The 25873-nt window shown below is 32.6% G+C and overlaps 4 protein-coding genes across 8 annotated transcripts; 2 read left to right on the top strand and 2 right to left on the bottom strand.

Annotated features, from left to right (window-relative positions):
- Positions 1–13: 13 nt before the first annotated feature.
- Drn (zinc finger AN1-type doctor no) lies at positions 14–13034 on the bottom strand. Of its 5 annotated transcripts, none has more exons than XM_072018058.1 (6): positions 12737–13034; positions 4837–4985; positions 4469–4754; positions 3153–3620; positions 2577–2748; positions 14–2501 (listed from the first exon to the last, which is right to left on the bottom strand). In XM_072018058.1, exons 4-6 carry the CDS (start codon positions 3435–3437, stop codon positions 2353–2355), a joined length of 606 nt encoding a protein of 201 aa, XP_071874159.1. In that variant the 5' UTR covers positions 3438–3620; positions 4469–4754; positions 4837–4985; positions 12737–13034; the 3' UTR covers positions 14–2352. The 5 variants fall into 5 exon arrangements, with proteins under 5 accessions (XP_071874159.1, XP_071874161.1, XP_071874162.1 ...); XM_072018060.1 differs by having other exon boundaries at positions 4884–4985; XM_072018061.1 differs by lacking the exon at positions 4837–4985.
- A 1087-nt stretch (positions 13035–14121) lies between these two features.
- On the top strand, positions 14122–18674 carry Br140 (bromodomain-containing protein 140). The gene is made up of 8 exons (XM_072018053.1): positions 14122–14535; positions 14938–15220; positions 15289–16132; positions 16211–16510; positions 16588–16762; positions 16846–17264; positions 17568–17942; positions 18047–18674. The coding sequence occupies exons 1-8, from the start codon at positions 14416–14418 to the stop codon at positions 18225–18227; spliced, it is 2697 nt and encodes an 898-aa protein (XP_071874154.1). The 5' UTR covers positions 14122–14415; the 3' UTR covers positions 18228–18674.
- Positions 18411–21350, bottom strand: Pyd3 (beta-ureidopropionase pyd3). Its single transcript, XM_072018055.1, has 5 exons — positions 21151–21350; positions 19926–20176; positions 19173–19561; positions 18758–19075; positions 18411–18673 (listed from the first exon to the last, which is right to left on the bottom strand). Exons 1-5 carry the CDS (start codon positions 21255–21257, stop codon positions 18563–18565), a joined length of 1176 nt encoding a protein of 391 aa, XP_071874156.1. The 5' UTR covers positions 21258–21350; the 3' UTR covers positions 18411–18562.
- A 1352-nt stretch (positions 21351–22702) lies between these two features.
- Positions 22703–24894, top strand: Yl-1 (Vacuolar protein sorting-associated protein YL-1). The gene is made up of 6 exons (XM_072018054.1): positions 22703–23019; positions 23101–23312; positions 23376–23558; positions 23650–23866; positions 23933–24145; positions 24222–24894. The coding sequence occupies exons 1-6, from the start codon at positions 22886–22888 to the stop codon at positions 24454–24456; spliced, it is 1194 nt and encodes a 397-aa protein (XP_071874155.1). The 5' UTR covers positions 22703–22885; the 3' UTR covers positions 24457–24894.
- The last annotated feature ends 979 nt before the right edge of the window (positions 24895–25873 follow it).

The following is a 25873-nucleotide window of genomic DNA, read 5'->3' as shown; positions in this document are numbered from 1 at the left end:
CATAACGTGGCACTGAAATTAAGAACGATTCACTTTATTCTATTTAACGTATCAATACAAGGACTTTTCTTCTTTCTTTGTATTCTCATAAAGACGACTTTTTCGTTTCAATATCTTTTTTTTTTTATCGTTAGATTGGCTATCACGCAAAACCTTAAAAAGAACGAAGGATCAACAATCTATTAGAAAGAAAAAAAAAAAAGAAAAACAACGAAACGCAATTATTCTTAAAGACAGAGCAAAAAAAAACATGATGGTACGATACACAGTGTGGTGTTTTTTCGTCTTACTCTCTTGCTCTCCCTTTACATTCTCACTCTCGCTCTCGCTCTCACTCAATTTCTTCCTTTCTCCCAATTTAGTTGTCTTTAAAATCGCAAAAGACCCAGTGTGACGACTATCGAATCTTTCTTCGCACGCTCGAAAGAAGACAACGATACGCGGGAAAAGCAACTCTTTCTGTTTTTGGAAAACTCACGAAGCAACAAGGACAAATTTTTATTCTCCTTGTTCCTTTTCTTTTTTTTTTTATTTTTATTCTTTTTTACAACAAATTGCTTCGTGCAACAGTTTTTGTTTTTCAGTTTTTTTTGTTTGTAGAAGCGACATAAAACTCAACACCTACAGCAACTTCTTTTTCTCTCTTTCTCAGCTACAACCTAGTCTAAGAATCAAGAGACACGCTGAACAAAAGAACTGAAACGTACGTTTCTTTCGTGTTTTTTCTTCCATTTTTTTAAGATTTCTTCTTCATTTCGTTAAAAAGTATTGCAATACGGAAGAAAATGGTTAGACAGACGGAGAAATTTTTGTTTCTTAAATCGATCGAGTACAACAGGGCCGATAGTCGTCCCTTCGTCGAGGGGCCTCTCGTTCGTTATTATTTTTCCTTTTTTTTTTTTTAATTTATGTCTGGCTGGCCTTTAAACGTTTCATCGTACAAAGTGTATTTTAGCACCAATATATATACTAGAAATCTTATTTAGAAGACACAAAGAGAAACGAGAAAACCGACTGGACGAGTCACGTGACACAACCTAATTTTTTTCCTAATCTCGAAATATTATCATTCGGGGAATCAGACGAAGAATCATTACAGAGCTCGCCATTTTGTTCTTTTTTCTTCTTCTCTTTTCAGCGAAGATATTTATTAACGCATGGCGTAAATAATTGATTTGCAATATAGTTTGAAACATATTTAATAAGGAATAATGCTTGGTTATATTCACGTGAAATTGGACATAAACACACAGTACTACTTATACTTCATTGCATTATTTATGAATCAATAGACTAATATACTTAATAATTATTAGACTAATTGTTAACCTAGGATTGTGATCACCCATCAACGTCAGCCACTACCTAAGCAACATTCCCTTTTTTTTATTTTTTGGATATTACGAACGAAACAGAAATATAGATTATATACATATAAAATTTCCTTTTTGTTCACTCTTTCTTGCTCGCTCGCTCGCTCGCTCGCTCTCCCTTTCCCTCTCTCGTTCACAATTCAAAAACCCGGATCCCCGATGAGACGTCTCGGAACAAAACCGACCAAGATCGCACCAAGAATTCGTGTTCTTTTTTCTCTCTAAAGTTTAATATCTAAAAAAGAAAAAAGAAAAAAAAAGAAAAAAACAAACACTTCCGTACGCGAATTTTGCATTTTCTTTTTTTTTTAAGTAAATTAATAAACATAAGATAAAATAATAATAAGCCGTAGATAATAATAGAGGTAAATAGTAGTAATAAGCTGACAGCGCGCACAGCAGTTAGAACCAAAAATATTTTCGATTAGAACTCTGGCTTAAGATGACAATCTGACATGGCACTAGCATCCAAAAATTTTCTCGAAGCACTCGTACACGTGGCACGCACTCTAATTTGTTTCTTTGTTTGTTTCTCCTTTTTACTTTTCGCGTTAGTCTTTCTTATTTGTGTTTTTTTTTTCATTCTTCCTTCGGAAAATTTCGTCTATATATCTTTTTTCGGCGTTTCTATATATTATATTTGCATATCGTGTACAAACCAATTTTTGTATTCCTTTTAAATTTTCCATTCTCTCACGTATTTTTCTTCCTCTCTACCGGCACAATAAGCTCGCAACTTTCACTCTTACTCGTTCTAACACATTTACTACAATTTTCTTTCTCTCCCTCATTCTCGCTCTTTCATACTAATTCCCTGCTACCTTTCGTTCACGATCCTCGCATTCACCCGTTTCGCCCCTCGACGTGCAATCAGCTGCCAGATAATTTATCTCATTTTTTCTCCGTTTTTTTGTTTTATATTCTGCTTTGTTTATATAGTTATATAACCATTTTCCCAACGATCTACGCACTAAATAGTTCAAATTTTTTGCACTTTTTCACCAACAACAACTGGATTGTTGCGCCGAATTTCTTGAGCGCCCATTTCTCTGTAATCGAACTTGCAATCGTGCTTGTCACTGTATCGATGCACAGAGCAGAACAGTCCTCCACAACGGCATTCGAATCCTGTTAAGAGAAACAAATCGAATCGTAAATTGTCCAAAATGGATCAAGAATATCTTCTAATTGTCGTTAACTTACCCGTCAAACCAACTTTTTTGCGACACACGACACAACGATTTTTCTTCTTCTTAGATTCTTTGTCAGTCTCTTTGCCATCGAAGCAGTCGTCTGCATCCCCACTACTCACAGATCCTTCTCCTACTGCTCCACTGCTTACACCTACTTCATTTTCTTGATCTTCCCTATTTATCTAAAGCATAATAGAAATAAAGAGTTATTAATTTACAACTGCTGAATAATATCCTTCTATCATTTTCCCATAGAATTCTATAAATAGACTGGGGATCTTTATGCAAGTTTATACTTTTATAGAAACAGATCAAAAATTGAACGAATAGAAGAATGTTTTATTTTGTAAATGTAATAATATGTACTTCACTTTCGATATTCTATAATCTATAATATATATTCTATAATTTCCATTTGTGCACATCTTTGTACCTTTCTACATACTTATAAATAAATATGCATAGTCTTAAAATTAGGTAATAAACCTTAATTCTCCTTTTCTAATCTTCATTGTTCTAATTAAAAGTAATAAACTAGTTTTATGAAAGTTTAAATACGCATAAATATAATTTGAATAAAACTTACTTCTTTGGAGCTGGGCAGATCTGTCGTTGATTGAGGTATGGTAGGAATGGTAGGTTGGGCTGTAGTTCCTGTAGCTGCAGGACTACCAAAACCGCCTTGCAACGTGCCAGCGTTACCAGAGACGGTCTGTGATGTTGGTACAGTGGCAGCTGACACAGGAGGTTGCTGCTTCTTTTTTAGGTTTTCTTTGTAACAAAGAGAACAAAGGCCATCTGTGGCTGGGGAGCCATAAAATCCACAACCGCTGCGGCACAGAGCTTGCATGGGATTAGATTCTCGTTCCATTTTCTTTGTTTATCCCAATAAAACCTCAATGATTAAACAAAGTCCTTAGTTTTATCCTATATGCAATCACTCGAAACAATATCGAGCAAGTTGCAGTCAACTAAATGGGAGATAATTAAGCTTCTTTTGCCACAGCTCGCTCTCCAGTTGCTCCTTCACGACCGCGTGTCACCATACATTCACCTACCAAAATGCAGCTTTCTTTAACATCTCTTTGTTTGTCACAATACAATCTATAGTTTAAAATCAGTAAAAAAGAAAGAACTCTAAAACTAAACAATAAACTTTAAAAGAATAAATCTGTTATACAGAATGAAATAAGACAAAGAGTACAATACAAGTGTACGAAGTAATTATCACTGCAACCTTTATTTGTCAATGACAAAGCACAAACATATAATTTTAGGAAACTCGTGTACAGGTAACCTGTCCTCAAATAGAATTCAAATCACTAGAAATTATTTAATTAAAAAAAAGTGTCGAACGCGATGGGTCTCAATTCAAGTTTAAAAGGACGAGAAAACGGAGCAATCATTGCACCATAATAGACGCATTATATAGGAAATACCGTCGACTACATCCGTACTGTCTCAAAGAAACCAGACGCTTGATTTTTCATGTCGAATTTTCACTTGCACACACGCGCGTACACAACGAGGAGTCTATACATAGAATAGAGAGAAGTCGTCAGCAGCAGCAGCAGCAGCAGTAACGATATCTTGAGACAAGGGCCGTTCCCTCGTGTAGAACAGTTTCAGTGCTCACGAAAGAAAGAGAGAGGGAGAGAGAATGTGTATGTAATTCCTCCAAGGGCAAATAAAACCAAGAAATCGGGCAACGAGAAGCAAACAATTGTCGATGACGAGGAAAAGCGAAGAAAAAAACGGGAGTTAAAAGGAAGAAGAACACAATAATTACAAAGGGGTTGGGAAATTTTCAAATTTGTCATAACCCCTTTTATCCGATTTTTCGTGTTCAACGCAATAAAATCGTATAAAGGCGTGATCAGGGGGAAACGTGATATTACTCACTTTCCAACACGCAGTCGTGTCGCAACCAACGCACAACATGGAGTAAGAATTCGTTCGAGGCATTTAAGTGGGCTCCCCTTGTCTATCCTTGTCGTGTGTTTAAGAGACACGTTAGACGACGTGTAGCAGTTACCACGACCGATTGGGTCGACCGTCGGTCGAGAAGGCTCTCTTCCCTTCTGAGCCTCTGCTTGATAAATCTCGGCGGCGCAATTCTCGCTTTGACCACTCTCTCGCGATGCGCGCGTTGGCTTTGTCTCTTAGGAGGCCTCTCTCTCCGTCAAAGCTAAAACGAAATATTACCAAATAGCTCTATCTCGCTTCCTTTCTTTTTCTTTCTCATCGCCAAAGTTAAAACGAAATATTACCAAATAGCTCTTTCTCTTTCACCGCCAAAGCTAAAACGAAATATTACCAAATAGCTCTGTCTCGCTTCCTTTCTTTCCTTTTCTCCGTCTCTCTTTCTTGCTCTTTGTGCGTGCAACTTCGCGCTCGATATTACTTCAATCCGAGGAACCTGCAAGGACGGAGGAGAAACAACGATAACGACGAGCCGAATGTTTTCATGATGGCGATCGTTTGGACGTACGGCCTCTGGGCGGACGTACAACCAACGACAGGCTGCGCACACTTGCCCGCGATAAGGTTAGATGTTACTAGTTATTACTCACGACTTTGTCTGCATAGAACTGGAAAGAACTGATATGAATTTAGCTTCACAATTCTAGATTCACTGTCATTTGCAATATTTATAGGAAGTAACACTGTCAAGAAGTATTTATAGGAAGTAACTATCAACTGTTGGTCGAGCAAGGCACAACCCTGTAGTGAAAATCAAACTGCAGTTTGGGTCGTATTTATGGCCCTTTTTCTATAATTTATAATAATAATTAACCCAGTTAATTTACCCAGTTCTCGTCTGTTACGGTTTTGTAGCCGTTTTATTCAGTATAGACATAACGGTTCTCGTACAACGTAAATTGTACAGCATAGATTATCATTTACTTCTGTAAATAAATAATTTACCTCTAAAAGTAGAATGTGTCTTTCTTTCAACATGTGTAGTTTGGAAGAAATATGGATTGCGAATGTCGTGTTGAGAAAATGGGTTTTGTTGAAAAAGAAAAAGATCTAAAATCTAAAAGAATGAAATTTAAATAAAAATGTATTTCATTTACTAAATATCATAAATACTCTATTTTGATTATCTATGTGCATTGTGTGCATTTTTGTATCTTCGAATTTTTCATAAATGCATAAAGATTCGCAGTCTACAGATAAATAACGAGGTCTTTCCTTCCTTTTCTATCTATTAGAAACAAATATCTTTTCTTTATTAGGCACCCTCTACATTTCTTACGTCTATGCTTTTACCTACCATCATAAAAAGAGGAATGTCCCATTAAATTTTTTCTTGCCCTTCTTTTATACTGCGTATACATATAAGAAATAACATAAACAGTATGTTTGAAGATTTACTAGACTCGTTAGTTAGAGAATACTTGAATTTCCGCCACTTATTTTCGTCGCTCTTTCTCTCTTTCTTTCTCGAATACATATCACACGACTCAGTCAGTCTTTCTCCCTGCTTCGCGCATGCGCACTCACGCGATCGTTCTTTCTGCGATAGGTTTTCTAACCTTTTGTAAGTTTTTCTTTCCGTCAAATCAGACTTAACAATGATCATGATTTCTCGTAGATGGATAATTAACATGTAATTTTTGAGAAATATTGCGATAGTATTCTTGATTACGAGATGTATGATGATGTGTTGTACTGTATTTCTCGAATGAATTTGTAGATGTCGCGGCATGATCTCTCGATGATACCTATGTAATACAATAAAACCAAAACTACATATATATTGTCTGATGTATGCCGACAGATGCGAAATGAAAGGCTAGCATAGAATTTTTTTCCGTTCTCTTAGTTCGTATAACTTCAAAGATACTTCACCTTTGATTCGTAGAAATTTGTTTAAATTTATTTTTCCATTATTTCTACAGCTTAATAAAGTACTGTAATAAACAATTATTCACTAAATTTAACATTAAAATTATAACTAAGATATAGTTAAACTGTAATTAAGATATAATATTTGTAGCAAAGAAGTCTAAATGAAAGATATACATGTGAAGAAATACATAATATAAAAAATATGTAAAAAATTATACTATTTTATAAATCTATAAATTTTAATGAAAAATTATGAATTAGTTAGTTTAACCATTCTGATAGCTTTAGTAAATTCCTTTAAAGTAATTATATGTACATATATCTCTGGCGTTTTCACTTTCACTACATAAAAAAAGCTTTCTTTTGTATATTATAAAAACAATAGAAATTTACTTCAACATTATATATTTTAATTATAAAATTAAAATATCAATCAAATTAATAATCGATATCGGTGTCATATATTTTGACACAAAGTATTCGACCTGTTGCTCAACCAGCTTTAAAACAGAATCTAGAAATATCACGTATATTTCGAGTAGAAAATATTTGATAACTAATAATTAATGTAATTCGTTTGTATCTGGACGAAAATCCACCATAGTGAAGGAGTTGGAACAAGAAATGAACGGTATTTGAATACGCTACTAGTTCGGACATCATGACATCACCACAGTAATTGAAAGCTTATTACTAATGAAAAACATGCAGTAATCAATAATTGGTATAATTTATCCGTCTTTTAATGAAAATTTATCATCGTAAAAGGATTAAAGCAATGAACGGGATCTGAATCCGTTAGTTTTTCGGAATCAATGACGTCAGTGCAGTAATTGAAAGCCAAATCATACGTAAAACACGTGTTAGGAAGTGTCACGGAGAAGAAAATATGAATAAGAAAGAATTTCCTATTCTATCTTTGGAAGCTATTGAATTTTATTTTCGCGTCTCATTGCATATGATAACCTCGATACATGACTTTGCTTTATTTCAGATTAACTTCTTTACGTTCGAAATTATTTGAATATTTCTAAATTTACCGACGGTCGATAACTTAAACTCGATAAATACATAAACTGAAATCTATGTTAAAAATCGTTAACATAGATCATCAAATATATCGGAAAAAATAATTTTTGTCGCATTTAGATGTAATAGTGAGTATAAAATAAATTTCTGAATTCTGAAACGTTACTGGGCTCTAATATTAATGCCTTTAGTTGCAATCATATAATAAGTATATAACTGTATATCAAAATTAACAATAAAATCTTGTAATACAAAAATTAGAAGTTGTTGCAATATGAATAAATAGCATTTTTACTGTCACCATTCCTATATACTGGAAATGTCTAAATATCAATGTTTTTTTAAACTATCCCAATACTACGGAAAAATGAACAGATAAAAGACAAAAATTATTTGTAATATGTTATGACATTTTTAATTAACAAGTGCAGTGACATGTATGAAATTAAGTTAAGGTTATCAACTATTATTTCTCTTACAACTAAATCGAATACACATCTGTGACAAATGTAAACGAAACATTTCATTTCCGTGTGCAACATGATAAAAAATGACATAAAAATATGCCCGAATATTCTAGTTCCAATATTTCTAATTTTCTCTGGCGATATTATCAATAAGAATGATTTCCAAACTATTTCAATACTACGGAAAACTGAGCAGATAAGAAAGACAAAAATTATATTTGCAATATGTCATGACATCTTTAATCAGTAAGTGCAATAATATGTATAACATTAAAAATATTTAGTATACGATATGATAAAAAATGGCCTAAGATATGCTTGAATATGCTTTTAGTGTAATATCCCTAATTTTGCAAAATTGATTTATATATTTATGTAAGCTATGACTAATGATTACTACAAAAACTAATATTTTCTAAAGTCATTATGACGATTGTTTTTTAAAAAGCAACAAATTGCATAATTATTTCATGTATGTAATTTGCCTTAAGTGACAAACTTACAAAATTTGTTCGATCGTTATTTATATCGTCATTGACATAAAACACTACTTCCGGTCTAGAGTTTCGACACGACATTTATCGCGCCGACAATGACAGTAACACTCAGTATAGCCAATTAAAGGCACCGTCTTTAATGAAAGTTTCGTTTATAGTTTACACGACCAATTGGAATAGAAACACTTTCGAACGGAAAGTAACTAACTAGTTCGTTACGGAGAAACGCGCGCGAATTTTACATGGCGATCTGCCCCAAAAATTACACTCGTCTCTGATTTAAAAATTAGAAGTGTAGATGACTAAAATATACAATTTTGTCCAAAAAAATGATGTATACAATAATATATAATAAAAAAAAAAAATAAAAAAAAAATACAATAATATAAATAAAAATATACAATAGCAAAACAATATAATATCTCTTTTTATACTCTTCACAACAAATCATTTAAATTTTCTAGAAATATATAGCGTGATCCATAAGTCAGTTTCTCATTTAAAAGTTGTATAACATATTTGTATTATATATTTTTATTTCAGATTTCTAGTTAATTTCCTATTTTTCTTTTGGAATTTATAATGGAAAAATTCACAACAGAGCAAAGAGTATAAAACACTATTAAAAAAAAAAAAAGGAAAAAAAATAAAGCTTGACTACTCTTTGTGACATAACGTCATACCAAATTGTAATCTACAATTACAATTAATTATGCAATTTACATTAATGACCAACTCTTGGGTTTTCAGTGCTCCAAAACCTGAAATGTTGAGGTGAAAATAGTGTTAGAATAATGGAGGCTTTCGAAAATAAATTTCTATTATTTTTATTCTTTTCTATCATAAATTTCCAAAAAATAAAATTTAAAGATCTGAAACAAAGATTTAGAAATATGTAATAAAAAAGTTACATAATTTTTTAATGGGAAAGTAACTTGTGAATCACTCGTACTATTGTAAATCAATAAAATTTCTATGAAAAGCTATGGATTGTTTATGGTGACTACTGTGATCATCCTAGTATTAAATACATTAAATACATTTCTTGATAATGACGTGTCCCTGTTCTTCGCTTTACTTATCTAGGGTTCACTTTTGTTTGGCACAAACACATTTGCTCACTCAAAAGCTGATACAATGAAAATTACTAATCATGAGCCGCTCAAAAACAAATCGCTGATTTACACAAAGATTTAGTTTCCATTCGTTTGCATCAGCACAATTGTTTAACAATTCTAATTGAATAAATATATTTACATAATATATGCATAGAAAATTTTTTGATACTAAGTTGCGCAATTTTATGTACCAAGAATTACAATCGATTATAATTATACCGACTTGGAATAAAATATTGTATTACATTTAATTGAATTTTGTATATTAAAAAAATAAGACGAATTGAGTAATTTCTCATTGGTTTCCAAATATAGATATAAAGTTTTATATGAGGTATGAGTTTTGTATCTGACCTTGACTTTTATCTTGAGAAAACCATTGAAATTGATAGTGAAACAGAAACTAGAAAATTTGAAACGGAACTTGAATCTAACAAATATTAATCAAAAAGAAAAATATATGTATACGTATAGTTCCTTTTCTAGTGATATTTAAGTGATAAATATAGTAAAATAGTATTTTTAATTGTATATATGTATACTCTAATTATTATAAACAACTATAAGACAAATACAAATATATACCAATCTGTATGCGATTTGCGTTGATTTCTCATATGTAAGTTTCTTAATTTGTCGAATATAGTGTCTTCAAAAAATCTAACGCAAAAGATTACAAAAAATTGTTTTATCAAAATGTCATTTGAGTAGCGTCAAAAAATATGCGCAAAAATTCTAATCTTGCAATATACAACAAAGGGGGGAGATGAATAAAGACGATCTAAAATTGTGCTTGCAACTTTATTTTGGTTGTCAGTCGCCTATACTCTTCTCTCATTGTTCTTACGAAATTCGACTGTACAGTCCAATGACACGTGGTATGAATATCTTCCAAAGTACGACGTATATATATGGTCGACGATGATTTTAAACGCATCCGTTGAGGTTAAGAACGATAAATGACTGACTCATCTTCCGTTGAAAACGGAGTTTTACGAAAAAAGAACATCTCCATAATTCATTAGACATGAAAATTCATTGAGGAAAAAAATTTTTAGTAGTTGATGGATCCACGAAGATCTGATTGGCGCGCACGCTTACGCGCACGCTTACCGACAATCGACAGTGAAATTCCTCGAAGGCATTATCACACGCGATATTATTCTGCTTGTAAATCTACATGCAGCCATTTTACGGTATCAGTCATGTAGCGGAAGAAAGCGAGGTGTGGCTCGGGTGAGGTTAATCTACACCGACACACAGCATCAACCTGCTAATCACTTCAATAGTACTACTCGATATACCTAACAAAACTTGGTTTTATTGAGGTCAGGACCTTCTTACATCATTCAACCAATATTGTTGGTAAAATTTTATAAGTCACGAGTCACTGTCAAATTCTCTTGCATAATAGTAGCAAAATAAAATTGCATAAATTACATCTGATTTATTTATTTTACTTTATATTATCTTTAGAATTGTAAGTTTCTATCCTATAATAAAATCGATAATTTTTTAAAATAAAGGAAAATTTTTAAACATTTATGTTTAAACCCACGAGTCATCTGATTGACTTCTTTGATTGATAAAATTATAAAATTGTGAAAATAAAGATTCTAACCTAAAACTTGTCACATGTTGCTAAATCATTGTGAAAAAGAACCTTCATTATACTATTCCACGTAAAACTATAAAAATGAAAATTCTAATCTACAACGAAATCGATAATACAATTTTTTATAATAAAAGGAAATTATGAGACTCACATGTCACCTGATTACCCATATGTCTGAGAAAATTATAAACTTGAAAAAATAAAGTTTCGAAGCTAAGACTTGTAACACATTGATAAATTACTGTGAAAAAGGTTTTTCATTATCTAATTCCACGTAAAGTTGTATAAATAAAATTTATACAAATAACCTACAATTTGTAAACATGTCAATTCACTAACATGATTAGTTGGTAAATTATCATACAAAAGGACTCAGGATTACAGTACGTTAATTTCAGATCGTTAGGGAACAACGCGGTCGCCATAGCTTGAAAATTCGAAGAGAATTAGCAACCGATGAAATCGTAAACTTTTTGTCCTCACTCCTCATCGCTGCCATTGCTTGTCGTGGGCGCTCGATTTTATAACCTCGTCAATGCTACCTACAGATTCTCTGTTACACGAGAATTACGATTTATGACTACAATCACTATTCTGCGTACCAAGATGTTGTATATATCATATCAAACTATTGCAAATACGCGATACATCTAAAGAACACAGCTAAGGTTGCTCAACAATTCCTCGAGATAGCGACAAGTTATGGAAATAAACCTAAACTTCATATAACGAACACGCATGATGAAAGTTTTCGAATAATTTCGACTACCATTGACGAGTAAGAGCTACAAAAAACTCAATCACACTATTCTAACGAATTTCAGGCGTTTCATACAGGAGAAGGGGATCATAACCTCAAAACAATGTCTGAACTTATAACCTATACGAAATTGTCTAAGAATAAATGTCAGGCATAAAGTTATTAAAAAACCTATTTGAAAATTCGATTTGTACTGATTCCTAGAATATTGTGTAACTAAATTAACTAAGAAAGAATAGAATAGAATGAGGATCACTAATTTCCAAGGAACGCACGAAGGGTTAAAGGGAGGGGATTTAAGACCAGTGCGGATGTGGGTGCACGAAAGGGGGTATGAACATCCAGAGGAAGAGAACAGAAGGAGAATAAATGCTTAAGTGTGGATTTGCGCTTGAATCGTATCGGCGCTGCCGTCGTGCGGACACACGGCCACACGCATGCATGTACGCACGCAAGCACGCAGTCAAAGAGCACGAAGAAACGGAGCGGACATTAGAGACATGGCTCCTATCCTTGAGAAGTACGCACTTAGTAAGCAATTGCGTCGTTTCCTTTGTCCCATGTAATACACGTATTCCACATCGCGTCAGACATCTTTTTATAAAGAGAAACGCCAGAGAGACAGGGGGATCAAGAGAAGGGTACAAAAGCGAGAGGGAATGGGACAAACCAAAATCAGGCTAGATCTCACCAACTGGTTATTATGAAAAAAAAAAAGAACGAACGTTAGCGTTAAATGAAACGTATGGTTATACGGACGTATTTCAAGGGGATTTGATAAAAATAGTCGGCGTTGATGACCAAGTAGCGCGATTGCGACACTTACCAAGAGCTGTTGCGGTGTAGCAGGGCGCAATATGTCAGCTGACTTGACGTGTGACCGATCGTAATCCCGCATCAGTATCCGACATAATTCTCAGCGGAGCATTAGGTCTCCTCGGTTATGAATCCAGTTAGTCCCCAAATTGATACTCAGCGCGGCCGCACTCTCACAAAACACAAATATCGGTTATCTAGTAAACTAGTCCTTACACCAAACTTTCGATTACGACGATAGACGAACCAAAACTGCGGGCACGGGAACAAATACTGCCAATGACTGGTGTAAAGTTAGATCTCTTACCCTCCCCCAATTCGTACACTAAATAGTCAGAACCAGAGTCGACAAACTCAAATAGACGGCCGAGTTGAGTTCAGTTTTATAAATGCTTCTTTTGCCGCCAGGTGGCCTCATTCGCGCGTCGCGCATTGGAAGCCGTCTTTACATTACATATCTGGTGGACGGGGAAAAAAATTTAACTCAAATTTTCGTCAAAAGAGGATAAATACACTTATATACTCTATGAATATTATAAGTACTTCTTTACACGCACTCGTATATATCTTATTTTGCATAATTTATTGTACTAAAGCGCTCTTGTATTGTTTTATCATATTATTGCACTATATGGAGTTTTGTGTTGAATAATATTGTATATATTGTATTCTATATATTATTATTATATATTTTGTATCTTATTGTGTTATACATATAGTATATAAATTGCATACTTCTCTAAGAGATAGAACATGTTAAAATGTAATATATAATAAACGGCTTATAATTCCATAAGCGAAGCAATAAAAAATTTATCTATCTATTTATCTATCTATCTATCTATTATAAACGCTTCTCTACAAAGCTCATAATTCTGACTTATACTCTTTTGTTTTTCCATCAGAAAAATTATATTTTTCTGCTATATTAAAGAAAACGTGATTTGGGTTCCATATAACACGATTCATATCAAATTAAATTTATAGTTCGTCATATATCCTGATTAAATAAAGTTATTACATTTTTCCTTGTTAAAAGAACAACACGAAAAGTTCCATAAATTATGATCATTCTTTTATAATAGAAATTAGTAAAGAAAAATAATTTTCCATTCCTTAGTTGCAAGGTTATGTTGCATGCTCGAATTATTTGTTTATAATGGCGAGTTTTCATTACTATCAGCAGTGTCATAGATCACAGACATTAAATCTACTGTAAATTACCAAGTTTAAGCTTAATTTAATTAACTAATTGAAATATATATGTATGGAAATAAATCTATATTTTATAAGAAGGAAAAGAAATCTACGAGTTTAAGTACCTATATTTTTGAAAAAGGTGCTTTATGATTGGCACGCGATGTAAAGTACTTTCATTGCATTAACATGTCAGTGTACATTACGTTTGCCGCTCAAATTGGTTAGATTACCTGTTCAAACGTTTGCGAGCGTTTCTTTTTCCCCTCAAATGCAAATTACTGCAATAACTATATATCGGACCTATTTGCGTGAAAATGAGGGATACATTAGTCCATGCTGTTTTAGTATACGATACCGGAGCAAATTCATAGCAGAAATGCTCTGAAAAACAGAAAACATATGTAAGAGAAGGTTTTTAAACCGAAAGTGCGGATAATATAACCACGTTAATTATCGTTTACAATACACTACGCGAGATCGTGAAAGAAGATGAACACTCCACAGTCGAACAAAAAAAAAGGCAGAAGTAGAATCGGTGTTAGCAACGATAGTACTAGCCCCGCGAACAACGAAACGCTCAGCACCCAAGAAACATCAAAATTTGTTTTGGTATGGAAATTGTTCCGGTGAATGCGAAAGAATTGCGCGAAAGTAATGAATTCATAGACTGTACATATTCATCCATTTTTGAGAAATTTGAGATCCCAAAAATCTACATAATGCAAATAACGTATAAAAGCATATAAAATATCTAAAGTAAATTTCTTTAGCCACGTTCATAAAAATATAAAATTGCATAAACATCCGTAGTCTGTTAATTAATATTGTAGAAACTTTTAAAAGTACACATAAACTGTAAAATAGTATCTCTTTTCATTTGTATTGCATTACAATATATTTTTATTTATGTTACTTATTGCTGTATATTTATTTTGTAATAGATTGTATACTAAACTTAAATTAATTCATAAATATTGTTTTCATAATTTTGTAACATTATTTACTTTTAAGGTAAATCCTATTGGTGAAGATACAAATAAAACATTCAAAATTGGAATCACTGATTCAGTACCTATTATTTCCTTGGAAGGGAATAGTTCTGATGAGAAAAATACGATTCAGAAAGGTCATGCTATACCATTAGACAAAGACAAGGAAGAAAAGAATATTCTTACCAATTTACCTGTAGCTATGGTGAAAGAGATTGATGGGTATGAACAACAGCTAGGTGAAGCAGAACCACTTCCAAATTCATATATCAGATTTATGGAACGCAGTGGGGAAGAACTTGATGGTAATTTATTTCAAATATATTTATACTTTTCAAGTGACGATTCACTTAAATTTGTTCCCCCTTTACAGGAGAAGTAGAGTATGATTTAGATGAAGAAGATACTGCGTGGTTGTCTACAGTAAATGAAAGGCGATTAGCTTCGGGACTCAGTCCACCTTTGGAGCCTGATACATTTGAATTATTGATGGACAGATTGGAGAAAGAATCATACTTTCAACAACAAAGTAATGGTGGTGGAGGAGTTGCGGCTGATGAAGATGCAGTTTGCTGTATTTGCATGGATGGAGAATGTCAAAACAGTAATGCCATACTATTTTGTGACATGTGCAATCTAGCTGTACATCAGGATTGTTATGGTGTACCATATATTCCTGAAGGACAGTGGTTGTGCAGGAGATGTTTGCAAAGTCCTTCACGAGCAGTTGATTGTGTTTTGTGCCCAAATAGGGGTGGTGCTTTTAAACAAACTGACCGCCCAGCTACGTGGGCTCATGTTGTATGTGCTTTGTGGATACCGGAAGTAAGATTCGCTAATACAGTGTTTCTGGAGCCTATTGATAGTATAGAAAGTATACCTGCTGCACGTTGGAAACTTATATGTTGTGTATGCAAACGTAGAGGATCTGGTGCTTGTATTCAGTGCCATAAAAGTAACTGTTATGCTGCATTTCATGTAACATGTGCACAACAAGCTGGTCTATGTATGCGTATGAGAACAGTGCAACCTGCAAATGGGGAACCAATGTTAGTTCAAAAAACAGCTTATTGTGAAGCTCATACACCATCTGATTATCAACCTTCCACCAATCCTGCTGATGCCAGAAGAAGGGCAATTGCGAATAAGAAGAGTTCTTCTGCTCCAGTTATTTCTATTCCAACCATACCACCAGAACGTATTAAAGAAATTGCTAGGTAAAAAACATAAAATTGTTTTAACACATGTGCTGAAGTATATAAAGAATTTTGTTAATGATTTATGATGTTAATTAGCTTAGCTGAAGGGTTGCCTAAACGAAGCCAACTGATACAGCGTCTTATAGCATACTGGACTCTGAAACGCCAATATAGAAATGGCGTTCCTCTTCTTAGGAGACTTCAGAGTTCACATCCTCAATCCAGACCACCACCACTTGGAGAAAATTCTTCACCACCACCAGATAGTGAATTACGTGGTGAATTGTATCGGCAATTAAAGTATTGGCAATGTTTACGACAGGATCTTGAGCGAGCCCGATTACTCTGTGAATTAGTACGGAAACGTGAGAAGTTGAAGAAAGAACTATTCAAAGTGTAAGATTTCACGGAGAAGAAATCCAATTATCAAGAGGTATATAATAAATATTCAAACATTTCATTTTATTCTGTAGGAAAGAAAAATGTTTATGGTTCGAATTACGTCCACTGGAAAGTATTCTATGCTCTTTACTAGAAGCAATCAAAATGAAAGATGTAAACGACGTGTTTGGACAACCAGTAAACACTAAAGAAGTCCCAGATTATTTGGAAATTGTATCTCATCCTATGGATTTTTCTACCATGCAGGTAATTTATCTTATTTCAAATTATTTAAAGAGAAAACACATGTTACATGTTACATATACAAATTATAATCTTTATTTTACTAGATCAAAATAGAAAGACAAGAATACGACACAATTGGAGCTTTTGAAGCAGATTTCAACTTGATGGTCAGTAACTGCTTGGCCTACAACCGTAAAGATACCATGTTTTATCGAGCTGGAATAAAAATGAAGGAACAAGGTGGCGCTCTTATAGATCAAGCTCGCAAAGACTATCCTGAATTGGACCCTGTAAATGAAAACGAACAGACAGCATCCAAATCTAGAAAAAGAGACCGTGCTAACAGAAGTCGTGGAGAAACTGAGTTACAATCGGGAGAGAAAGAAGTAGGAGGAGGAGGAGTTAATAGAAGAACAGCAGTTCTCTTCACTCGCAAAGCAAGAGCAAGAGCCAGTAGAAGTAATCAAATGTTCGTCTTGGAGGATGATAAGAAGAAACAGAGTGACAGTTTTAAAGAGTACAGGTGCACATTGTTCCCTTTTAACTTTATTGTTCTCAGATCCATATGAAATGGGTGTTATATTTCAGTAAATATTAATCAAATATAGATAGCTTTTGAATATTTGGTTCTAGTATTTAATGTAATATTATTACCTCTTGTGTATTTCACACATTTGATGCATAAGGTATTCTGAAAAAAAAGGATATCTGAAGAAATAGAAAAGTGAAAAAGTAAAGAGAAAAACAGAATTAACCATTATACGTTTGTATTTCAATAAAATATTGAGTACAATATATATGTACAATATGAAATTAATGTTTGCAGAAGTAGAACAATGGACAGCGATGTGGGAGAAGGTGAAAGTCAATCTTCGAGTTGCAGTAGTTGTTCAACGAGCAGGTCCACTACTCCTGATTTAGAAGAAGAAAAACAGAGGCAGCAAGAAGCGAACGAAGCAAAAAAAGAGCTGGAAAGCAAGCAAGGCGCAGCGAGCAATGGTCTGGAGGCTCTCCAACTTGTATGGGCCAAGTGTCGCGGATATCCCTGGTATCCGGCTCTTATAATAGATCCTAATACACCCAGAGGCACCGTGCATAAAGGTGTACCAATACCAGCACCGCCTGATGATGTATTAGCACTTGCCGTCAATTACAAAGAACCAGTATTTCTCGTTCTCTTCTTTGATACCAAAAGAACATGGTAATTTTATTTCTCTATAGAGTGCAATTATATTCTTTGTTTTCCTGTTGTTCTATCAATTTCGTTATTTTGTGTATATATGTAATTATATATAATCATTGCAGGCAATGGTTACCAGGGGAAAAGTTGGAGAAGCTCGGAGTGTCTCAAGAACTAGACGAAGCAAAATTAATCGAGTCTCGAAAACCTGCGGATAGAAAAGCTGTGAAGAAAGCGTATCAAGAAGCGCTCCATTACCGTAAACAGACGCATAACACAACGTTAAATGCCGGTTCAGTCAGTTAATCTCGTGAATTTTGATAAGATATTATTTATAACTATAAGGTAGTTCTTTTTAAGAACTTGTAAGTATGTAAAAAGAGTTTTAACATACATATGTAACTTATGATAACTTATCTTTAAGTCGCACTTTTTCCAGAATTCTATTTATATTTTTAAATAATGACTGAGATGAAATAAAAAGAAACATTGTTTATATAAAATCTTGCCTGATTGAATATTTGTCTAGATACATATATATTTTTTTACAATCGTCTTTTTGATTTATACATATAATCAGCAAAAATAAGAAATTTGTAAATATAAGTATCTGCAACATGCAGTATTTCGTGTTTGACTTATTAATTTTTGCTGTCTTTTTCCTGCTGTTTCACATTTTTATGTTGTGGTTTCCAGTTTTTTTCCACATATTCGTTCAGTTCTTTGGCGTACAAGTCCAATCTTTGTGTCATCTAGGACGAAAAAAAAGAAAAAAGGAAGATTAAGAGTCATAAAAGAAAAACAGAAGGTCACGAATATCTAAGGTTTTAGCTTACTCTCAAACACCAAATATCTTTCATCTGACGACACAAGTTCAGATCTAGTTCAGAGACGAGAAGACCATCTTTACAACGACTTAAGCCTGGTGTTCTAGTTCCATCAGGAGCAGTGATGTAGCTGGACCCATAAAAGTGGCCAAAATCATGGTGCGCAGGAGCTCCATTGCCGGACGTAAATTCATTGGGGAACATTTCAGTTCCAACGCGATTAATAGCACAGGTGTAGTAACTGTTTGCTATGGCTGCACATCTTGCTTCGATGGACCATAATGGTTCAGATGTATGGCTAGTTGTTGCTGATGGGTTGAACACAATCTAGGAACAGATATTTTATAATAAATTTTTAGAAATTTTATTAATATAAATGATTTATGATATTCGTAAAAAATACATGATTAAAGATAAATTTTACCTCAGCACCATGCAATCCGTACATCATCCAGTTCTGGGGATGATGTCTACCATAACAAATGTTAATAGCTATACGTCCAAAGCATGTTTCGAAAACAGGATGTCCTGTATTTCCTTCCATGTAATAAGTAGACTCGTTGAAATCTCCTACGCGAGGAATATGATTCTTCCTCACCTTTCCAATCACCTTTCCATCGTTATTAATTATTACAGAAGTGTTCCACAGAGTGTCGCCATTTGCAGAGTCTCTCTCAAGAATTGGAGAAATGATAACCATTCCATGCCGTTGAGCAAGTTCACTCATGAGTATTATGGTTGATCCATTCTCAGCATCTTCAGCCAATTCACACCAGGGATATTTCTCTCTGGTGCAAAAGGCAAATGGCATAGCTGTAACATAAATTTCTGTTTTAGATAAACGGTTTCTAAAATAAATAATGGAAAGAATTGACAATTATTTTGAACAAGATGATTATAAAAATATGAAAGTTCTTTGAAGAAGGTTTCCCTATTCTTATCTAATCTTGTAGAATTACATTAAGATTAGTATTATATAATTTTATTTGGAAATACAGAAGTGTATGCAAGATTATCATCAAAACAAGCAAATATTTGAATAGCTAGAATGATAACACTCTCAGTCCATGAAATTCCAAGTTTTTAGCTTTTAAGACAAGTAGTATATGATTTTTTAATATACATGAATTGCATTGATATGTATTTTTTTAAGCACCATGTAGATTTTCAGACATACCCCAAGCCTCTTGGAGGCAGAGTATGTTGACACCGCAGGCTGCGGCGTAGTCGACATATTTTTGGATTTTCATATGCAGAGCGTTTCTTTGTTTCTGCAAAGGTTCTGTCGTTGGTAGCACTATGGAATGCTGAATCAAACCAACTCGGATCAGACGTGGAGGACGCAGTTGCTCCGTCACACTGCCGCCCATGATGTATCCTTGGACGTCGAGATCTTCATTTCCGTTCCATTGAGGAAGATTTAGCGACCTTCAATACATTAGAAAGAAAATTAGTTACTAATAATATGATACTATGGTAAACTGTAACTGTAATCTAATTATAAAAGGAATCATATACAAGATGTACTAATAACTAGATGCTTCTACATACAAAAATGTCAAGAATATAGAATAATATAATTATATATTCTTATTTTTAATATAACTATAAATATATAGGTATATAATCTTTCTTATTAAAAATATTAATTATATCATTTTCTTAAGTTCGAAAGTTCATAATGTATATTTTATTCATAATTTATTTTATTAAGTTTCTGAAGATTGAAACAAATATACAAAGTTCATCTTGCAGCGTTATTAGGATACAAATAAGAATATGAGTCATTCAGAAGTCACACTAATCGAATTCCATAAATCTAAAATAAATGTAACGATAAGAAATAACAGAGATATTTTTGGTGAGACACTCTGTATACAATTCAGTTTTCCATCAAATCTGGCCAGCGCCAACATTTGTCCAGTACGTGAAACATCTATGCGCAAAACTCATTCTTTATTCGCGCAAAATCGCGTGAAATCTAAAAATATTTCACAGCAAATTACTCTAAGATACATTGACATCGGGTACAACGTACTCAAAACGTTTGGAGAGTATCAAAAGCTATTTTCGTATATTAAAATTCAGTGCAAAAACATCTGTTAAGAAAAAAGAACAAATTGAAGATTGATACGTTGACTGCCACGCGCAGTTTCTATATCTTGCCGTGGAAGCGCAATAGATTGAAACGTACTACACTACACAACATTGAATTTTTGCAAAATGTTATATCTGCGCACTTTCCCTCTGACAGTGTTATGTAAGTCATGCACATCGTTAAATATTTTATAGTCCATAAAATTTATTTTATTTTAATAATCCTACAAAATTTAGTAACAGTGGTCACCGATGACCATCGTGACAATCAATGCGTTAAGTATATAAATAAAAATAAATCTTACTGCAACTCGCGGCCATATAAAAGGCGCTTAACTTCAGCCAGCTCCTTCTCTGGTAGATTTTTCTCCAAAATGTCTTCGAGAGTTTGATCAAACTTTGGATTACTCATTCTGCTGTGAGAAATTCTCAAGTGTCGTTGCTACTCGATTCTGCTTGCGACCACGCTCCGTCACTGACTCCAGACGATTGTGAGAGAACGCAGAGTTAACGCGTGATATATATCGGTGATATGTGCAAACATGTGTTAACATACTCGTTAATCTTTATCAATGAATGCTTTTTGACTAGCTTAATTAATTATCATACCAGCCATAAATTTTTTCGAAACTCTATCGTACCTGGTTGAAAGAAGCAGATGACCTTACTGTTTTCATTGACTTCGTATTACTGTGTTTGATTAAATATAACATTTTTTTCCAGGGGCTAATCTCTATAATAATAATTAATAATTAATCATTTTCAGTTTTTTTGATAGATATTTATTTATAATTGTAAGTAAAGAATCAATGTAGATCATTTATTTATAGATACGTTTTATTGTCTATCATATAATTTCTATTTTGAAAATAAATATTGAAAATCGAAGACTCAAGATATCTTGCTTTTAGTTATTTTTTAACAAATTTTAATAATTTTTGTTCTTATTTTAAATTTTGTTTAAATATTGATATAGCTCCTATTTATTTCGAATAAAAAATGTAGTCATTATATAAACCCCATAACTTCATAATTTCATGGTCTGTATAAAAACATAGAACTTTTGTAGGAAATATTTCTAAAAATAATTACATTGTTATTTGTTCCAATATTTAGAATTCCATTTTCCACGAGATGTTCCTGTATCTATAAAATAAGAAAATGACAAATTTTATAAACGAGCCAAAAATTTTCCATTAAAGTTAACAAAATGCAGTATTTTTTTCAAGTAATCGTGCATGTTAAATGTTACTGATAGGGTGCAGTCAGGTTATCTGAAGGTTTAGTCTCTCTCTCTTTCTCTTTCTTTCGTTGTTTATAATCCACGATATCGTGAAACAATAAATTTAAACGCTTCATATTGAAATATTATCAAAATAAATATATCGCTTGTTTTTGCTTAAACAGAATATATTACACAGATTATTACGCAACAAAAAATATTTTTCTTTTACTATTACTGCAAAAGTTCGTTAATTAAAGTTGTATCTCGTTCTTATATGTCTTTTTTTATTTAAGTTTAGATTATTATCAGTGAACCTATGAAAATATAGTTTTACATAACAAAAATACATTCGATATAAATTTTAGAAAGTAATGATAATAATGATATATGATAATAATCAATTACAAAGTAAATATGGTAATAAATTATTTCTGCTTTTTAAATTTGAACGCGATTATCGATTGTTTTCGAACATGTCACTATCGATAAAAACGATAACGATAACATCGATAATTATCGAAAGTGATATCGATTATGAATTGTTGTTAGTATATGATATATATACGTAAATAAGAGTAACATTTGACATGTACATTCTTGCTGTATTAAAAAACGTCCACTTTTAACAATAATTTATTACATATTTTTAAAAACATCAGATAATTCATACAAGTGAATAAATATGTAGCCATTTTATCTTCTGTTTCTAGGTTAAGTTAACCTATAAACTTAATAGTCCTGATAACTGCAAAAAGCGAATAGTGTTGAAAAATTAGAAATTAATCAAAGCAAAAGTAATTTATATAACTACAAAAATGGCACTAAACAGAGATCGGCGTTCAAACGCCGGAAGTAAGATGGCAAAATTACTGAATGAAGAAGAGGAGGATGATTTCTATAAAACAACTTATGGAGGCTTTGACGAAGTAGAACAGGATCATGATTACATGTTAATATCAATTTATTTATTTACCAATTTGTCAACATTATGATAATAAGAATTAATCACGAGCAAATTGTCTTAATTTAGGGAAGAAGATGAAGCGGAAGATGAAGTAGATTCAGACTTTAGCATAGATGAAAATGATGAGCCCATTTCTGATACCGAACAGGAGGGACCTAAGAAAAAACGTAGGCTAGTAACAAAAGCTTACAAAGAACCTAAAGTTCAGTCTAATCAATTGCCATCTAAAGAAAAAAGAGTAAGACAGCCAAGGCAAAGAACCTTTATCGAGAGCACAGGTGAATGTGTGTAAAATAAATGCTGAATTATATAGACAAACAACAAATTGTGATCTTTTATAGAAAGAAAATCTATACGTCGATCTACTGCTGCAAAATCGGCTGCAACACAAAGAAGACTTACTGAAAGAAATGAGCATCAAAAAAGGAAAACTAGAGTTATAAGACATGATACATGGAAGCCTACTCAAGAAGAATTATTAGAAGAAGCATTGCAAACTGAACAGATCAATATGAAATCATTAGGTTTGATATGATGATCATTAGATTGCCTAATATGCTATTGATAATTTTAATTTTTTTATTATTTTTGTTAATTCAATTTTTTTAATTGCAGAAAAGTATCAGAAACTAGAAAATGAAAAAAAAAATACTAGGACAGTAAGAAAATCGCAAACTGGTCCTATGATTAGGTATCAATCTTTAGCAATGCCTGTTATGATACTTTCTGAGGTAAATTGTGATAAAGAAGAAGATAAAATTAATGTCGAAGGAGATGACGAAAAAAGTGCAAATTTGGAAGACAAGCATCCAGATGGGATAACAGATGAAAGGTAAAATATAACTTTCTTTTCAATTAAATTAACAATATTGTAACAATAAATTTCTATTCATTTCAGTGCTGTGACTATAAAGACAGAAAATGGCATGACGGATGTTGCCAAAAAGGAATCTTCTCAAAATTCCAACAAAGGCAAATATTACTATGAACAAACAAAAGGATATTACGAAAGAACCTTCATTACTTTCGAAAATGAACAACTGTTTTCTGAAGCTTTCAAAAAACCTTCCACACTACGATCACCGATGAAACCTTTATGTGCAATTACTAGGTAAAATATCAAAAATATACTTTTCATAGTTTTTTAATAGATAAAGATAAATTTATAAATATGAAAATATATTTAGGCTCCCAGCAAAATATTTAGATCCCATGACTCAGCTACCATACAAAAATGTGCAAACATTTCGTCTATTGCGTGAAGCATATTATCAACAATTAGAAGCTCGAACAGATATTAATGATACCTCACAAAGCTCAGATTTACTACGGTGGCTCGAATGGAGACAAAAAAATCATGGTGGTCTAGCTCAAAGAAACACAGTACGTCTTGAACCAGCTTCCGCGAGCATGCCTATGTAGTTTCTAGAATCAGTGATAAAATTAAACAATATCTGTATCATTATAATAATGCATTATTTTTTATTTTTATTATTTCTAAATTCAGGACTTCCATTTAAGAAATCTTTAATTTGTAAAATGAATGTAACTACAAATAACAGCGAAAAAATATGTTATAAAGAAAAGAGAAACTGTAAATAATCGCATAATTTATTGTTAAGTGTGGTATCGAATTATTGCATATCATCTGCATTGTATCACGTGAGTTTTGAGATTCTTTGTATATACAGTCTTAAAATTATGGTAAAAGTAGCGATATATAATGTACCTATTTATACAAAGCTATGTCGATTAATATCAATATTTTTCGGCTAACGAAACGAAAAATTGTACAATACACACGTATACATATATGTTCAAAGCAAAAGTGATTTTATTAATAAAATTATGAAGTACAAAGCATTGGTTAATAAAATGTCGCCGATTCGGCGATATCTTTTTTCATATATATATATAATAATATATATATATATTAATATATATATATCATTTATTTCATGTGGTGTGAGTGTGTGTATATATATATATATATTATATTTGATATATATATATATATATATATATATATATCAAATCAACGGAGAATAAACTGATCTCAATAACGTCTAAAAATTCATCGTTCTAAATATTCCATTCGTACAAATTCAATCTTCGCAAAAATGGAACTTGAAAAAGTTCCATCAAACATCGTATTTAGTAACCTAATGGTACAAAATGGAAACTAAAAAGGCATGTTGTATGTATACCCGAAGGAAAAAGTATGATTCTTCCATTGTTCTGTTAATTCATTGCACGCTGTGGCACAAAATTAGAATTTTTCAACTATCATTGCTTCGAAATGAATTTACATTTTAAAAGCTGACTAGTCAGCCAGAGGAATTTTACTTCTTATGTATGGTCACGCATAATCTTGCGGACTTTCTAAATTCATTCTTTTTTTCCTCTTATTAATTGCTCATTAAGATATTTTGGAAAATAAAAATGATTATTTATTTAAAAAGAAGTATTTTAAATAAAATTCACACCTTTACCGGAACACTACTGGTAGTTATCTCTATGACTTATTGCAATTTACCTGGTAAATTGCAATAGAAGAGATAATTATGTTATTAATAAATAGCGCTCTCAGAAAAGCATAAATTATATTTCCAAGACTTCTTATATTTGTTAATACGTTGACTGCCACGTCATTTTTCATATTTTGTCTAGAAGCTTGATTGAAATATACTACACCATAAAATTTAATTTTTGCAGATATTATATAGTATTTACACTTTCTTCTGATATTATCCAAATCATTCACATTGTTGACAACTTATTAGTCCATGAAATTTATCTTATTTAAAAAAAGGATTAGTAACGACAACCACCGATAATC

Source organism: Bombus fervidus, chromosome 15, assembly GCF_041682495.2.
Source record: "Bombus fervidus isolate BK054 chromosome 15, iyBomFerv1, whole genome shotgun sequence".
Classification (NCBI taxonomy): domain Eukaryota; kingdom Metazoa; phylum Arthropoda; class Insecta; order Hymenoptera; family Apidae; genus Bombus; species Bombus fervidus.
Note: the sequence above shows the minus strand (reverse complement) of the source record. Positions and strands in the feature narration are given on the sequence as shown.